General features: G+C 36.7%; 1 protein-coding gene across 5 annotated transcripts in view; it reads left to right on the forward strand.

Moving 5' to 3' along the window:
* The window catches only part of LOC108718513 (dynein heavy chain 5, axonemal), a 379,491-nt gene that overhangs the window by 254,563 nt on the left and 105,563 nt on the right, over positions 1–19,365 (forward strand). For all 5 annotated transcript variants that reach the window (XM_041566222.1, XM_041566224.1, XM_041566225.1 and 2 more), the window contains 4 exons: positions 384–551; positions 3,760–3,978; positions 4,789–4,965; positions 18,777–18,971. In XM_041566222.1, the coding sequence (XP_041422156.1) occupies positions 384–551; positions 3,760–3,978; positions 4,789–4,965; positions 18,777–18,971 (759 nt within the window). The remainder of the gene's footprint in view (positions 1–383; positions 552–3,759; positions 3,979–4,788; positions 4,966–18,776; positions 18,972–19,365) is intronic.

Raw genomic sequence — 19,365 nt, forward strand, 5'->3', positions numbered from 1 at the left:
CTGACTAACTCAGAGTAAGAGAGCTGAAAAGCAGGAAGTTGGATTCTGGCTATTATATTAGACATCCAGTCATACCAGCCTTTATACTGTACATTACATTTTTGCCTAACTAGCTATATTAGAAACATTTTTTATTTTGCACAGCCAATCTATTTATCCAGTTTTTATTTTTACACTGAACTGTTCCTTTAATGAAGAAGAAAGTGTGTTCATATTCTTGCAGAAGGGAAATTAATCATACATTGCAGAAGGTCACATAAACTTGACACTGTTCTGCCAAATAACATTTAAATATAAAACACTCTAATCTATCAGTTAAGACAGTTTTGCATGTGTATATGTAAACAAAACATAGTATGACATCATCTTGTTGGGATTTTTAGGATTCGATCACTGAAGAAGTAGTTGAATTGCTGCAGCCATACTTAGACATGGATGATTACAACTTGGAGTCAGCAAAAAAAGTCTGTGGAAATGTTGCAGGCTTATGCTCCTGGACACAAGCAATGGCATATTTCTTTGGAATTAACAAAGAGGTTCTGCCTCTAAAGGTAATTCTAATGAGAAAATTCAACAGCTAAATCCTATAGAACATTTATAAAAATCAGGGAGGAGTATTTTCAATATTTAAGCTATATTAAAATTTTAGTTTTTTAACAATTTAAATCTTAATAAATGGATGTGATTTTCAATGCAATCAAAGGGGTTTCAACCAATAAACTTTCCACCAATAAACTTTTAAAGAACTGAAGTTTTTTGTTTTCAAAAAAACTCGTTTTTGCATTGTTTAATAAAAATGGGATATTGAATTACCTTTTTCTAATCAATCTATGAAGAAAACATTTTTAAAATATTTCCCCCATATACATAGGGGCAAATTTATTAAAGGGCAAAGTGGCTAACGCTGGTATAATTACGCTAGCGAAGGAGATACTCTGTTGCAACTTTCGCTCTGGCGAAAGAGCATTACTGCGCAAATTGACCATCTTTTTGATTTTACAGACCGTTACCTCTATTGCCAGACTTGCCTTCGTCACCTCAGACCTGGTAAAGTGCAATGAAGTAGATAGGAGTTTGTCAAAAAAAGTTTACATTTTTTCGAAGTCCCAAAAAAACACTGGTGTCTTTTCCTTTTTACAGGGTGATAGGCTGAAAAAGAGTGAATATTTTTTTGGGGTACCCTCCTTCTCCCCTGCATTTGATAACATATGACACCTAAACTATACTGTGAGCATATGTGTAGGGCATTATAATTTTATTAAGGTTCCCTGGCCTTGTTTAGTGTAATGTATTTGCTGCAGCATATACGGCCATTGTACTTTAACTGCATGTTGTATGCAAATTAGCGAGCACTAGCATAACTGCTGATCGTATTTTCGCTAGCGCAACTTCACAAGCGTTGGGTAACCTGTGTGCAACTTCGGATCTTCAAATTAGCGGTGTCTAGGTGAATTTATTCCTGGCGAAGTGTTGCGATGTGCGCAAAGCCAACGCTGGCAGATTTTCGGAGGTAAATAAATTTGCCCCATAGTAAGTTAGGTTGAAAAAGGACACATGTCCATCAAGTTCAACCATTTTACTTTTTTTTAACCTGCCTGTCAGTTGATCCAGAGGAAGGCAAAAAACCCCATCTGAAGCCTCTACAATTTGCCTCAGAGGGGGAAAAAAATCCTTCCTGACTCCAAAATGGCGGACAAAATAGGACTAGTCCCTGGATCAACTTGTACTATGAGCTATCTTCCAAGAGCTATCTTCCATAACCCTGTATTCCTTCACTTGCTAAAAAGCCATCCAACCCTTCTTAAAGCTATCTAATGTATAGGTTCAGGGAGAGAATTCCACATCTTCATAGCTCTCACTGTAAAAAACCCCTTCCGAATATTTACCGAATATTTACTGAATATTTACCTCTTTTCTTCTAATCGGAATGAGTGACCTTGTGTCAGCTGTAAAGACCTACTGGTAAATAAAGCATTAGAGAGATTATATTATCCCCTTATAATTTATACATAGTTATCATATCACCCCTTAAGAGCCTAGTGCATTCCTATTAAGGGTATAAGTGGCTTGGTTGTTTTTAAATCCCAGGTGCATAACGTTACAATTATCAACATTGAATCTCATTTGCCACTTAGCTGCCCAGATCCTATTGCAAGAATGACACATCCTGGATGGAATTAATCGGGCTGAATAGTTTTGTGTCATCTGCAAACACTGATACATTACTCACAATACCATCCCCATGGTCATTATTGAACAAGTTAAATAAAAATGGACCCAATACTGAGCCCTGAGGGACCCCACTAAGAACCTTATTCCAAGCAGAGAATGTACCATTAAGAACCACCCTCTGATCCTGTAGCCAGTTTCCTATCCATGTGCAAATGGCATCATTAAGCCCAACAGACCTTAAAGATGGCCATACATGGGCCGATAAAAGCTGCCGACGGACCCAGTAGGCAGCTTATTGGCCCGTGTATGGGGCCCTCCGACGTGCTTCCCCGATCGATATCTGGTCGAAAGTTGGGCAGATGTCGATCGGACAGGACGAAAAATCCCGTTGGATCGCATCTGTTCGTTGATGCGGTCCCAAGATCCGACCGCTCGTTAGCCATCCTTATGATCCGATCATTGGGCCCTAGGGCCCACGATCGGATCAGCCTGATATTGCCCTCTTCAAGGTGGGCATATCGGGGAGAGATCCGCTCATTTGGCGACATTGCCAAACGAGTGGATCTCTTCGTGTATGGCCACCTTTAGTTTATAAAGCAGTCATTTGTGGGGTACGGTATCAAATGCTTTGCCAAAATCCAAATAAATCACATCTACTATATTTATATAAGCTTTTCATATCAAGAAATACCTGCAAAAAACCTTGGATTAGTCTCCAAACAAAACATCACTGCTCATCAGACGACAAGGCATTTGTCTCTAGCTGGCAGATAATAAATTCATTCCTAACCTTTCTAAGCATCCTTTTGAATACAAATATGGAAGCAGATCTACTGACTGGGCACAAAAACACTAGCTTGCAGTGTATAGAAATTTATATCACTAGATTGCCTACTGTTGCTGATTGAATCTCATATTTGTTTTCACAAAAAAGGTAAATTTTTACTGGTGGCTGTCTTGTGAATTTAAAGTGCTGCACCAGTTGAGGGATTAGATTGTACATTTTAATGTGCACCATCAAGACATTTCTAGTTCCTCTAACAAATATAGACCTTCTTTACATTACATTTATATTGAGAGATACTGACAGCATGTTCTGAAAAAATGCAACTGCTGTGATTTAAATGTACATATTTGGTACTAGGAGTAATTGCTAGAAGTGCCTTTTAATGGCCTGTTACTTGCTTTAATAACAATAATTAGCACATATGGCATTAGGAGACAAGAGTGCCATTCAACTCATTCTTTAGAGAAAAATTCGAAAATCTTAGAGTTCAAGTGCAGCACTGTTTGGTTATCCTAATGGGTTTGGTCAAATAGTGATAATATTGTAATTTTTGTTCATTGTTCCATGGATATACAGAAACAATTTACCAGAATCTTAGAATGATTTAACTTACTTATTTGTTTCCTGTAGTCTTTATTTGTTTCCTGTAGTCTAAAGAAACACTACTGTAATTTAATGGTTTGTTGGACTAGGTAATTATACCCATTTAGATGAATTGGTCATAGCTACAGGAAACAATAAAGTCAATTACAGAGTTGGAATACAAAGTAAATTATGATATATGTAAACTTATTTTCTAGGCTAACTTGGCATTGCAAGGAGCCAAACTTGCTGTTGCTCAACAAGAACTGAACAATGCTCAGAGCCAACTTGATGCCAAACAAAAGGAGTTAGATGATGTGCAAGCCATGTATGATGCAGCAATGAGGGAGAAGCAAGCACTGCTGGATGATGCAGAAGCATGCAGGCGGAAGATGATTAATGCAACAGCACTCATTGAAGGGCTGGGTGGAGAAAAAGTGAGCAGCAACAATCACAATTTCGGAAATTAAGCAAGGCTTAAAAATAACATTTCTAATGCATAGTCAAGTTATTTTATCTTTTACCGAATGCCCCTGCTAGAGATGTAGATGTAGTTCCAACAATTGCCATTACAAAACTGCAAAATCCCTTAACTGTAGCTAGACAAATCAACAGGCAATTCAAAATGGTCAGATTCTTCAGTTATGCAGTTGTTTTGTTCTACGCCAGGTTTTTGATCCCTATGCTTACCATTGCTATAAACATCTGGATATCCAGTGCGTTCCAGAATCCTGTATTAGACAACATTCAGGACTTGATTTTACATAAGTTTTTCCATTTTAGACTGATGTGCAAGATGTCCTGCATTGCATTGAGGCACCCCAGTTGAACCCTTGTTTGCTCATGTGGTCACAGTTAATACACTATTGCAGATATTTCTTTTTATAGACATTTTCTTATTTTTAAAAATATACTGTAGAATGTGAATAAACATTTCATACTCAATAGCAGAGACATCTTAAAAAATTTAAAAAATTGGCATCTATATAAATCTGAAAACTTCTACTCTGTTAGATTTTTATTTAAGCTGAAATAAGATCATAAAAACACAAACCATTTTCTTCCACTGAGCATTTTCATTTTAATATGAAATATACAATTATTTTTTTTTTCTCCCTACGGTTCTTATAGTTGAACAATTAAAATAATTATAGTGTGAGAATGGAAAATATATTTTGTTTTGTATTAACCAAAAATTCACATCTACACAGTGTTAGGTTAAAAGTATTCTGTTACCTTCCCTACAGGTACGTTGGACAGAGAGCAGCAAAAATTTCCAGAATCAAATCACTCGCTTGGTGGGAGATGTTCTTTTAGCAACAGGATTCCTGTCTTATAGTGGCCCATTTAACCAAGAATATAGAAATGTGTTGTTTCAATTGTGGAAGAAGGAGATGAACAGCCAAAAAATACCATACAGTGAGGTAAGTGTAAAGTTTATAGGCGCTCATTCTACCCATAACTTGCATTGTGCATTTCCTTATTGTCGCTCACTTTTCTTAATGTCCTGTAGAAACTTGTTCAGCATAATGTACACTTGCAGTGCAAAAACAGAAACATATTTAAATATACAAATATAATAGGGTCTATATTATAACTAGAAAGGTGTAGATAATCATTCAATATATTGATCAAGTTAGCAGTATGTTCCTATGTATGTTACTTCACTTGAGTTTTTTGGAATTCGATCCACCAGGAGGACTACATGAAGCCACAGATTTGGTCCAGAGCCAACAGGTTGGTTTTGATCCCCTGTGAGATTTATTATTGACACAGGGACCAACTGATCTGTATCTGTAGCAAGGATGATAAAGGGTCACGTGGCCTCAAAACATATTGTGGAAATAGAAACTAGTTGTCTTTTTGACTTTTCTTGAATGTTTTAAACATTGGTACTTGCTATTATACCTTTGGCAGAGATGAGGACAAGGAAATGCTTTAATTATATTGTTATCCCCTATTGTTCAGTCCTTTGCTCTTCTTTGGTAGAGATGCAGGGAACATATCATGCAAGTCAAGAATACATTGACTAGGCCAGAAGCCAGTTTTATAAAATATATTAGTATAGACGTAGTATCTGTCAGATTAAAATTAAATTTAAAACTTAAGTAGTATCTGTCTTGTCAGCAAATTAAAACTTGAAAGATCGAAAAACATCTCAGAGAAACAAAAGGTATGTAATGTATTTCATATCATGAAAAGTACACATAAATACCAATAGAAGTACTTTATTGATTATAAGCAAATATTTAAAAACACCATTTTAAAATTCAGCCATATAGATAATGGAAATCATGTGAAAAAATAATACTTACAGTGCACATTGAGCTATTTATTCATTCTGTCTATTCAAGGGAATAGAAATGGAAGGGAATCAGGTCGGATATCTTAGATTTATGGTAATTCATTTGTAATGTGACAGAGATTTGATGTTTTCATGAATGAATTTTCAGTGTTCTCTTTCGCATTGTTTCAGACTACTACTAAAAACAGCTACAAAAAAACTAGAGCTGTCTATGGTTTTGCATTCATCTCTAGATTTTGCCAGCCATTGTATAGTGCATCTTAACCTATTTTAATTTCCATTTCCATATATTATATCATTAGTGTCTTCCTTTCATTCTGCAATATTCCAATTGTTCATAGGAAATGAAGACAGGCTGATTCTCATATCTGCCAGTCAGGACTTGAGGCTTTTTTCAAGCAGAAGTAGGATTTCCAAGGCTAAGTTTATTAATCTATATTCTATCACTGCTTTTTCTCCACAGAAATGTGGAAATTACATTTTGAAACAAAGCATTTAGTAATAAAAGCCTTATCTTTTTATTTTATTTTTTTTTGCCTGTTCATACATTACAATTTTGTTAACTGTTTTCTTAACAAAAACTTAATGCCAAATGGGCAATTCAAACTAACAATAGGTTGCTTCAATGATGGCAATAAAGCACAAGAATAGAAATTTAAATGATTAATTTTTAATTCTGCCATTGAACTTCCAGCTAGAGGATTTGTCAGAAATAACAATGTTCCTTTCATATTTACAAAAAATGATGTGCTGATTTTTAAAGAGTGGTTTGAACTACAGTATGCAGAATTCTATCATTAATACTGTCATTGATCACTAGTCACCTCAGTTTGATATGCTAGAATTATACTTTGCAAAATCAAGATTTTTGTGTCTTTACCAAGATTTGGAGTGCTTTGTTGAAAATGTTGTGTCCCTCTGTTTGGAACTCTATGTGTATTCCATTGGTGACATCTTGTGAAGATGAAATCTACTATTATTTGTGTTCCCTCCAAAGCCATATTTATAAATAGGCAACATATACAAGTGCCTATATAATATATTATTTAAAGAAAATCCCCCCAGCTGCTGGTGGCAAGTTCTTGCATAAATGTGGCGGTTTAGCTAGCTAGGGAAGGATACATGGTGCAGAAGTGACAACACTTGCAATGAGAAGTGCCATCACATGCATGCTGCGTGTGGCATCACTTCCACAAACTGGGGGTGCATATAGATTTGGTGCCTAGGGTGGGACCATACCTAAATACAGTTCAAGATGCACAAGAGACAACTAAAGAGGACATAGGTAAAAGCACATGCAAAAAAACTCAATTTAAATCAATAAGCATGCAGTCATTGCAGCCTTAACTTACATGCAGTCATCTTATGATCATCTGCATTTGGTAGGACTAATGATATTTAATTATATTAAATATCATAATATTATAGTTCAGTAGAAAAAAACAGATAGGCCTAAAAATGTTTATGTATGTTCCATAATGTGAGTGAGGCACTAGACTCAAGTCTTGATGCTCTGAAATGCAAGGGAACCCTTGCGCTTTCCACTTGCCATTTGCCAGGCATAACGTAGAGGACTCATTTTATTCATTGAGCCCACCTGTACCAGAGTTTTGCACTCCTGCTGTTAAATATTGAAAGTAATCTTAGAGACTATGGTACTACATCTCTCTCCATTCCTTTCTTAGAATGAAAAATATAATTTTTAAATTAAAACTACATATTTATCAGCATTTAGTTGATATGCAGCATTATTTTTATTAGTCAAATTAATCTCCAATTTGAGAGTCAGAGTTTATTTCAAGTTGAAGTTGAACTTGATGGCCCTCACAGTGTCTCTGTTTGTGACAGTGTTTCAATGATGATAAGTCCAGTTTCCTGGGGAGGTTCCAGATCAAACACAGAATCAAGCCACATCAGCTCATTCAAATAGCATAAAAGTACCTGATGTGCTTTTATTATTACTACATTAGATGGAGATATAATAATGTGACTGACATGTTTTCATGCTATTTGTATGGCTGTTCCTTGATTATTTTTCATCCTACTAAAGACAAATGGTGGTAGCGCCTGCAACCATGGCACATCACTCAAAGCAGGTGATACTAGATAGAAAAAATTGGAATCATCACTTGTATAACCTTTTTTTATGTAAAGGTACCAGTCACTGTGGATATTTAAACTGCTGTCCAATGCTTAAATAAAGTGATGGGCGAATCTGACCAGTTTCGATTCCCTGAAAATTCACCGAAATGCATTGAAGTCTATGGGCGACAACATGTTTTGACATGAAACAATTTTTCTACCCGTTGGAGACTGTGTCATCTTTGCTAATTGAATATCATTTGCATACATTTTATATAGAATCTATCATGTTGTCTGTATCACTGTTTATTTGGGGCATATACATCAGTTGATTAAGTCCTAAGATCCTAATCCATAAGAACTTTTCTATTCCTATGCAATTCCACAGTTTTTCAAACAAATTCTTGGAGCTGAATATTTTAATGGGCCTATTCTACAAATGTTTTTAGAGCTTCAATAGAAAACGGAATACATTTTCAGAAAATGTCTTCTGCCCAATAAAGGAATCTTTACAAAACCAAACTTTTCTACATCTACAAGGGGGACACCACCCAAATAATAAAAATGTATATTTTGCATGATAAAAGAAAATGCAATTCTAAGCAAATATTCATTAAATACATTCCTGAAATAATTTTAAAGGACTTTTCTTAGCTATTTAAACAGTGTCGCAAAAGTCAGCTGCCACTCTGCCAAGACTACAATTCTTTCCAGGGGTATTCATAGCACTGTTAATCACAGAACCTGGAAGGCATTCTGAAAAATGGGGTCTGGTCTGGGTTCTGCTACACTCGTTCAAGAGGCAGGAGAAGTAGTGTGGAGAATAAAAAGATACTTTGCTTTCAATAGCAAATACATTTACAACTAATTTTCAAACCACTGAAAATGCTTTAAATATGGTGGAAAGTTGATTAAAATTATATGTTCTTTGTTGTTATTTTTTTACACCAGCATGCTCATTTCAATACATGGTATTGAATAATACTGTATAGTAACAATGCTGGTCAAATTCTTGGTGTCCTGTGTCTTAAGCTGGTCATATATGTACAGGTATTGGATGCCTTATCTGGAAACCATTATCCAGAAAACTTCAAATTTGTAGACGCCATTATAATCAAATAAGTCAAATGTTTAAAAATGATATCCTTTTTCTTTGTAATAATAAATGTAAAAGAACCTTGTATTTGAGCCCAACTAAGATATAATTAATCCCTACTAGAGGCAAAACAATCCTATTGGATTTAATTAATGTTTAACCCTTTGCCTGCCAGGCACGTACGCTGTACGTTCTGGCAGGCAAGGGCTTTAACTGCCAAGAACGTACCTATTACGTTCTGGCAGAAATCAGTGCTGATCTCTGCATCAGCGGCTTTAGCCGCCTCTGCAGAGATTTAGCAGTGCTGACAGCCCCCTGGGCAACAAGGCTGGGGGGCTGTCATGTCGGTCCTGCAACAGGATTGTCGCAGGGCCGACCTAAAATCGCAGAAAGAAGCAACTTACCAGTTCCTCCGGCTTCCTTCTTCTTTCTGCTTCACTGGTGACACCCACACACTTCCTGTCTGCAGTGACTCAGCATACACACTGCTGCAAGACTTCTAGAGCATCAGACTGTCCCTCCTGCTCCAGCAACGGTAAGTGGCCTTTATTTTACACAATATACATCTATACACAGTTACACACTTACACACTCATTTTAGTAAAGATTTAAAATTTTTTTTGTAAAGCTATGCACACTTATTTGCACTTTATTTCACACATATATACACACTGTCACACCACAAACACATGTATACACAAAAAACTCACAAAGAGGGCTTTTTTATTTTTTTACTTTTTCATTTTACTAACTTTTGTTTTATTTACCCCTAAAAACCATTTGTTTTGGCAGCATGACTATTGGGTAACCGATTTTGGCCACTAATTATGCTGTCAGATCAGTCATTTTGTTATTTCATTGATTTACTCAATTGTTGTGGTTTTATTGCAATTTTATCCCTGCATTATTTTTCCTTATGTATCTTTAGTATAGTTTTGCCGTTTGGTGCTTTGGTATAAAAAGATATATTTTACTTAGTTTGATCCGTCAGAATATGTACCAAAAATATATGGTGTTCTGGGGACTTTTTACAGTTTGGGGGTCTTACAACACATAACGCAAAGTTGGAGTACTGTTTTCAGCAGCTGAGTTGGCTAGCGTGAAAATTCATATGCATGTTTTTCATTTGGGGTCCGTACACAACACATACTTTGGTAAATCTATGCATATTTGGCATCAAACTATTCATTAGAGCTCTGACGTCCATATTTAGGGTGATTTTTCCTTGTACGTAAAACATTGTGTGTGAAAAATGCGCCAAACGGCAACATTTTTAGGCGATTTTCAGAAATGTTGTAAAAACCTCTAAGTTTAGAAAAGATTTACAGTTTGGTAGTTTGGTAGTTTGGTGTAGAAAGACGTCTTTATTTTTGTTGGATTCGTCAGAATGTGTACTTTCCAAAAATATATGGTTTTGGGGGGTCTTTGCTGTTAGGAGGGTCTTGAGGCACATAATATGAAGTCAATGGTCTATGTTCACAGAAGGCGAATCGGCAGCGGAGAAAACTCATATATTTTTATTTGGGGGTCCGCACATGCCAGCTGCCTTGGTATATCTATGCATATCGGGCATCAAACTGTTCAGTAGTCCCTTGGCATCAATATTTATGGTGTTTTACCATTGTATGCAAGAAATTGGGTGAGATAAATGCGGGCAATTGCAATATTTTTAGGCGATTTTCAGAAATGTAAAAACCATTGCTTTTATCACCAAATTTAGTAAAGGCTTGCGACTTGGTTCTTTGGAGTACAAGGGCATGCATACCCAATTTGGTTTTGCAGGAATGTGTACTTTCCGAAAATATATGGTTTTCTGGGGTGAACTTACCCTTTTCTACTTTTGCCCTCCCCAAAACTATGTAAATGTGTTGATTTTGCAGTACCTGAAATGACAGACCATATGGGGGTCCCCTATATGCCACGTGCTTGGGTACACTTATACATATTGGGCTTCAAACTGTTCAGGGGACCCCAGGCTTTCATATTTGGGGTGGTTTATATTGCTACATAATAGTATGTTGGACACACGATGTTGCAGGTTGGAAGTTTTGAGGTGATTTTAGAAAATGGCACCAAAATTGCCAAATTTAGGAAGGGTTTGCGGCTTGGTGCTTTGGAGTTGAAAGACATGCATACCCAATTTGGATTCGGAGGAGTGTGTACCTCCCAAAAATATATGGTTTTCTGGGGTGAACGTACTTTTTTCTAACTTTGCCCCCCCCCCAAACTATGTAAATGTGTTGATTTTCTTGAATTACAGAACTGATAGCTCAAATGAGGTGTCTACATTTTAGGACCCCTATATACCACATGCTTGGGCACACCTATACATATTTGGCATCAAACTGTTCAGTGGACCCCTGGCTTTCATATTTGGGGTGTTGATAACTAATGATGTGTGGGAAATATGATGCTGTAGAGTGGAAGCTTTGAGGTAATTTTTCAAAAAATTCACCAATTTCTATAAAACATTATAACTTTAGGAAACAATTGCAACTTGGTAGTTTGGAGTACAAAGATATATTTACCCATTTTTGATTCACCAGAATCTGGGTAGTTTTCTAGGGTAAACCTACTTTTAGTGGAATGTTTGGCCTTGAAATCAGAAGTATGCCATTTGGGGAGCGGTGGTTTGGAAATTTGGTAGTGTACTGCTTGTACATATATTTGGTATTGCCGCATTCAGGAGACATAGACCTTTCCAAATCGGCTGTGTTCTCGTACATAAAATAAATGATATTTCTGATATTTCTGATATTTCTGACACTTAGAAGCCTATATTTTTTACAGAAGTAGAATTACACCAAAATTGCAAAGTTTGAAAGTTCAGGTTGTCCTGAAAAAAACAATATATTGTTTTCCTGGGTAAACTAAAAGACCACTCCAGGAAAGGCCCTTAAAGTGAAAGAGTGCAAAATATCTAAAAACTGCAGTAGATGTTCGCATCTAGGACAAAATGGCTGGCAGGGAAAGGGTTAAATCATTTTTTAGTATGCTTAAGGTATGGTGATCCACATTAGGGATAGATCCCTTATCCAGGTCCAAAACCTGTACCAATAAAATTTATGAAATATGGAGGGTTATTTATTAGGTTCAAGTTGTGTTTTCCAAGAAAATTTGCATTTTCTGATTGATTTGTTTGGTCAAAACTGACCCCTACCCTGGAAAAAGCTTGAATCCAAAAATGAACCACCTAAAACCTGTCAAGGTCATGGAGTCAATAGCAGAGGTTCCTTGAACCGTTTAAACATTTTAATATCCTCCATAATGTTCAAGTTTTTTTCAGAGGGTTTTGCCTGAAAATATTTCAAGCAATGCAAGCTTTTCCTGCCAAAAACTTATTTAATTACAGTTTTTAGGTTTCACACCTCGAACAAGCAGCATCATGTTGTTTCCATTCAAGTTTTTTCTTAAATAAGATACCATTCGAGCTGCAAGTTCATTCAAGTTAATTTGAGATATAAAAAACTCTAGCATTTGAACTTTGATAAATAACTGTTAAATATGAGATAAAGTAATTGTGCACGTTTCCTGTTGAATCTGATGATTCTGTTCTAGTACTAGAGTCTTCTGTATAAGGCTTCATGTTGAATCTGCGGTTATGTTTTCTCTGCTACTTCATCTTACTGTGTTATGGAGTTTCCTTCCTGTTAAGCATTACATCAATTACTCATGCTGCTACTTGTCTGTGACTGTTTTAATTAAGGATTGTTGGCCTGGAACATAGTATTTGTACCTGGATAAAGAACTGACTAAATGGAACATTTTCTAATTGGACCAGTGTTGTTAGTGGAGTACCACAGGCTCTGTACTAGGTCCCTTGCTTTGCAACTTATTTATTAATGACCTGGAGGTGGGCATTGAAAGTACTGTTTCTATTTTTGCAGATGATACTAAATTGTGCAGAACTATAGGTTCAATGCAGGATGCTGCCACTTTGCAGAGTGATTTGTCTAAGTTGGGAAACTGGGCAGCAAACTGAAAAATGAGGTTCGATGTTGATATTATTTTTGCACTTTTGCAAAAATAATATCAATGCAAGTTATACACTTAATGGTTGTGTGTTGGGAGTTTCTTTAAATGAGAAGGTTCTTGGGGTTTTTGTAGATAACAAGTTGTCTAATTCTGGGCAGTGTCATTCTGTGGCTACTAAAGCAAATAAAGTTCTGTCATAACAAAGGGCATTAACTCAAGGGATGAAAACATAATTATGCCTCTATATACAGTAGGTCCCTGGTAAGGCCACAGCTGGAGTATGCAGTGCAGTTTTGGACTCCAGTCCTTAAGAGGGATATAAATGAGCTGGAGAGAGTGCAGAGACTTGCAACTAAACTGGTTAATGGGATGGAAGACTTAAATTATGAGGGTAGGCTGGGTTTGGGTTGTTTTCTCTGGCAAAAAGGCAATTGTGAGGGGACATGATTACACTTTACAAGTACATTAGAGGACATTATAGACAAATAGCAGGGGACCTTTTAGAAGAAAAGAACTTTCATTTGACGCAACGTAGGTGGTTCTTTTACAAAAAAACTGATGCGTGTCAAAATTGGCGCTCACATAAAAAATTACCCCGACTTTGGAAATAGCTTTAATCTAAAAATACATCACCTAAAACCTGTTGATTTTCTGTAGAATTCAATGACAGAGGTCCCTTGAACTACAAGAGGTCCTCTGCACTCAACCCATTATCAATATATTTAAGACAGAGACATTTTGTGCATACTGCTACTAAAAAATGCCTTACCCTTTAAACACAGGGATTGTTTGTCCATATATTGCAATATATTTAAGCTGGCCAACTACGTCAAAGTCATCCCATATCTGGCCAGTCCTACACTTAATTTTCATCTGATTCATTAAGAATTCAATTGCTTAATTATACATTTTACAAAGGGACTAAGTTTTACCTGCAACTTACTAGCTGCTTTCAAAGTAAAACTCCCAAACTTGGCTGCCCTTTTATTAGACACCAGTGGGATCACCTGACTATAGCTGGGAGGGGTGGGAGCTACAACATGGAGCTGGTCACTGCTCCTGTATAACTATAACAAACAAGGGAAAGTTGTGCTCACCACTATTTTTAAAACCATTAGGCGGGGGTGCAATGAGGGTGTGACCACAAAATACATATAGTCAACTACAAGAGGTCCTCTGCACTCAACCCATTATCAATATATTTAAGACAGAGACATTTTGTGCATACTGCTACTAAAAAATGCCTTACCCTTTAAACACAGGGATTGTTTGTCCATATATTGCAATATATTTAAGCTGGCCAACTACGTCAAAGTCATCCCATATCTGGCCAGTCCTACACTTAATTTTCATCTGATTCATTAAGAATTCAATTGCTTAATTATACATTTTACAAAGGGACTAAGTTTTACCTGCAACTTACTAGCTGTTTCAAAGTAAAACTCCCAAACTTGGCTGCCCTTTTATTAGACACCAGTGGGATCACCTGACTATAGCTGGGAGGGGTGGGAGCTACAACATGTAGCTGGTCACTGCTCCTGTATAACTATAACAAACAAGGGAAAGTTGCGCTCACCACTATTTTTAAAACCATTAGGCGGGGGTGCAATGAGGGTGTGACCACAAAATACATATAGTCAACTACAAGAGGTCCTCTGCACTCAACCCATTATCAATATATTTAAGACAGAGACATTTTGTGCATACTGCTACTAAAAAATGCCTTACCCTTTAAACACAGGGATTGTTTGTCCATATATTGCAATATATTTAAGCTGGCCAACTACGTCAAAGTCATCCCATATCTGGCCAGTCCTACACTTAATTTTTATCTGATTCATTAAGAATTCAATTGCTTAATTATACATTTTACAAAGGGACTAAGTTTTACCTGCAACTTACTAGCTGCTTTCAAAGTAAAACTCCCAAACTTGGCTGCCCTTTTATTAGACACCAGTGGGGATCACCTGACTATAGCTGGGAGGGGTGGGAGCTACAACATGGAGCTGGTCACTGCTCCTGTATAACTATAACAAACAAGGGAAAGTTGTGCTCACCACTATTTTTGAAACCATTAGGTGGGGGTGCAATGAGGGTGTGACCACAAAATACATATAGTCAACTACAAGAGGTCCTCTGCACTCAACCCATTATCAATATATTTAAGACAGAGACATTTTGTGCATACTGCTACTAAAAAATGCCTTACCCTTTAAACACAGGGATTGTTTGTCCATATATTGCAATATATTTAAGCTGGCCAACTACGTCAAAGTCATCCCATATCTGGCCAGTCCTACACTTAATTTTCATCTGATTCATTAAGAATTCAATTGCTTAATTATACATTTTACAAAGGGACTAAGTTTTACCTGCAACTTACTAGCTGCTTTCAGACTGGCCAGATATGGGATGACTTTGACGTAGTTGGCCAGCTTAAATATATTGCAATATATGGACAAACAATCCCTGTGTTTAAAGGGTAAGGCATTTTTTAGTAGCAGTATGCACAAAATGTCTCTGTCTTAAATATATTGATAATGGGTTGAGTGCAGAGGACCTCTTGTAGTTGACTATATGTATTTTGTGGTCACACCCTCATTGCACCCCCGCCTAATGGTTTTAAAAATAGTGGTGAGCACAACTTTCCCTTGTTTGTTATAGTTATACAGGAGCAGTGACCAGCTCCATGTTGTAGCTCCCAACCCTCCCAGCTATAGTCAGGTGATCCCACTGGTGTCTAATAAAAGGGCAGCCAAGTTTGGGAGTTTTACTTTGAAAGCAGCTAGTAAGTTGCAGGTAAAACTTAGTCCCTTTGTAAAATGTATAATTAAGCAATTGAATTCTTAATGAATCAGATGAAAATTAAGTGTAGGACTGGCCAGATATGGGATGACTTTGACGTAGTTGGCCAGCTTAAATATATTGCAATATAATATGGACAAACAATCCCTGTGTTTAAAGGGTAAGGCATTTTTTAGTAGCAGTATGCACAAAATGTCTCTGTCTTAAATATATTGATAATGGGTTGAGTGCAGAGGACCTCTTGTAGTTGACTATATGTATTTTGTGGTCACACCCTCATTGCACCCCCGCCTAATGGTTTTAAAAATAGTGGTGAGCACAACTTTCCCTTGTTTGTTAGAGGTCCCTTGAACTATTTGAAGAGGTTAATAGCCTGCTCGAGTTTTATTTGGAGGGTTTTGGCTGAAAACTTGAATCTATTTGATCCGAAAACTTGATTAATTTGAGTTTTGGGTTGCAGGACTCGAACTCGCACATTCGGGTTTTTTCCATTCAATTTCTTTTCTTAAATAAGATAACAATCGATTTTGGGGTCATTCGAGGTAAAAAAAAACGTTAACACTCGAAAAATAACCCCCTTAATGTAATATTAACTGCAAACTGGGTTTGCCTCAGACAACCAATCATTTTTCTTTAATTATTGTGAGCAGGATCATAGGAACAGACGGGTCTTGAACAGGGTAAAGTCCATTTATAGTTCACATATAAAGATTCTGTGAGCAAAGCAGCATAAAACTAAATAAAACAAGACAAAATCCTTGCCCCACTTGGGCTCTAACGAATACACAGAGTAGTTTCCCTCTCTACTACCAGTCCCCTACTGGGATTTCCGGTCAAACACAAACAGTACAACTCCCCAGAGTCACAGTACCTTTGCAAAAGTCCTTTACCTTTGGGGAAAAATAAACAGCCGCTTCCAATGGCCACACCCAGCTCCCATCAGTGTGTGTCTCAATCTTCCTCTCTGAGCACCAACCCTCTCTAGCAGCTAGCTGATCTAGCCTGCTAATTATTCCCCAGGTGAGACTTTCTAGGCGAATTAACCCACTCAGAACTGCTGTACATATGGGAGTAAGAAATATATCTTCCTTCACACTGTGTTCCAGTTACCGGTTCACATTATATTTCTTGGAACAAAATATTTTTTAAAGAACAAAAAAAGGTACCTTCTCATTTAAAATTATTTTTCTGTTGATATTACCAGATCTGAGCATTTTAAACTTGTTAAGTCATTGTAAATTCTATCAAAATAAATTGTTCTGTGATGATAAATAGGTGATAGATTCCAAATTTAGTTTAGATGTAGTGCTGCTAGCTACTGTACGCAGATTGCTACTTTCTCTTGTTGAAGAGGCTTTATGAGATTGCAGACTGCATCAGAAATAGCTGATTGAATGCTTTAGCAGCATTGTATAAGAAAATATCTAATGTCAGTCTAGATTTGCATCTTGCTAGAAGCAAATCTGAGTGGGGATTCTGCCTCTTATAAGAAATGCAGAAGGCACAGATAAACAAAGGTTCAATAAAGAGTAGAAAAGAGTAAGTCAAAACTGATTTTTGTATAAGAAAATGTAATTCTAAGCAACTGTACAATAATATACATTCATCATTTTAAACATAATTGAAATGTTGATGAAAGCAGTCTGTTCTCTATTTCTCATTCTCAACACAATGTAGCTGGTGTCAGATCTCCTGTGGGCGAGACTTGCAACATTGGTTCAGGAGTCAGAATGAATGCTAGATTGATAACTACTTTCAAATAAATTACAAATAACTTTAAAACCGTTGAAATCTTTAATTCATGTATATAAAGTTGTTTAGAATTAAATTTTCTTTTACTATTTTGGGTGGAGAACCCCTAAAACAATCTCAGCCAAAAAAACTTGTGTTTTTAATGTCTGGCCACTGTGTGGCAATGTAAGAAAATAGGGAACTGGAGAAAGCAGAAGAAAAAGAAGTGTATAATCAAAATAAAGTAAAATTAAGAGTGCAGAGACTTGCAACCAAACTTATTAGAGGGATGGAAGACTTAAATTATGAGGGTAGACTGTCAAGGTTGAGGTTGTTTTCTCTGGAGAAAAGACTCTTGCAAGGGGACATGATTACACTTTACAAGTAAATTAGAGGACATTATAGACAAATAGCAGGCAACCTTAAAATGGATCATTGCACCACCCCTTCAGACTAGAGGAACTAGAAGAACTTTCATTTGTGGCAGCATAGTTGGTTCTTCACAGTGAGAGCAGTGAGGTTGTGGAATGCACTGCTGTATGATGTTGTGATGACTGATTCTGCTAATGCTTTTAAGAGTGGCTTGAAAGATTTCTTGGACAAGCATAATATCCAAGGCAGTTGTGATACTAAAATCTATAGTTAGAATTGATATGGGTATATTTAATTTATGTGAGGGCATGGAGGGGTCAGTGTGTAGGTATAGATGCTGGCTTTCATGTGGAGGGGTTTGAATTTGATGGACTTTGGTCTTTTTTCAACCCAATTTAACTTTATAACTATGTAACTCTTTTTTTTTTTTTCGTCTCGCAAAGCAAAACGAGCCGTGTGGCAAATATTTGATGCAGTTTCACAAAATTAGGCTGCATAATTTTGTGTCATCCAAATTATGAAAAAACGGTATGTCATTTTAAGTCAATCCTTCAAACAAGATGGCAACCAGGCATGCTGGATCCTGTGAGAAATGGTTTACCCTATAACCAGCTCTAGCAGAATCTCATTATGGTGATGCAGAGTAAGGCAGTTGGAGCAGGGGCGGGCTTCTGTGCATTACCCATCTCTTCCAGCACTGCCCCAACTCCTCTGCCCCTGACTCCTCCTACCCTTTAATGCTGTTATTAAAGAGTGGATCTCCAAAATTTTGAACATTTTTGCAAATTGTATGCTAAATACAAACTCTGGCCATCATTAAGGGCTACTGCCTTGCTAATTAAATCTAATATATCAAATTTTACATTTAGGATCTGAACCTTATCGCTATGCTTGTTGACAATGCTACTATTGGTGAATGGAACCTTCAAGGACTTCCAAATGATGACCTATCTATCCAGAATGGAATAATAGTCACCAAGGCATCCCGATTTCCTCTGTTGATCGACCCACAAGGACAAGGAAAAATATGGATCAAAAACAAAGAAAAAAACAATGAACTACAGGTATGGGCAAGCAAAAACACCAACTATCTGCTCCATACCTTATATCTGCTTGTACATTATCAACTTTATATACTTTACGATTATAAGTGCTACTTATAAATATTGTGTTCCACAAATGATCAGATTATCAGATTTATTGTTGTCAGTAACTTCAGGGAAAGCCCTGCATCTGTTACGCACCCTTTCTCAGCTATACCCTTCTTTACTTATATAACAATTACAAATGTTCTGCCTGTAGCTCTGCAATTAAAGTTAAATGGTTTAGCCCATATGCTGTTACATTTAATGGGAAGCTATAAACACAAATACCCAATTCTAATTGCATTTATCTTTCCTGTTTAGTGCATACTAGTGCATCTAGCATGTATACTAATAGAGTAATATGGATACGTTT

Source organism: Xenopus laevis, chromosome 6L (assembly GCF_017654675.1).
Source record: "Xenopus laevis strain J_2021 chromosome 6L, Xenopus_laevis_v10.1, whole genome shotgun sequence".
Classification (NCBI taxonomy): Eukaryota; Metazoa; Chordata; class Amphibia; order Anura; family Pipidae; genus Xenopus; species Xenopus laevis.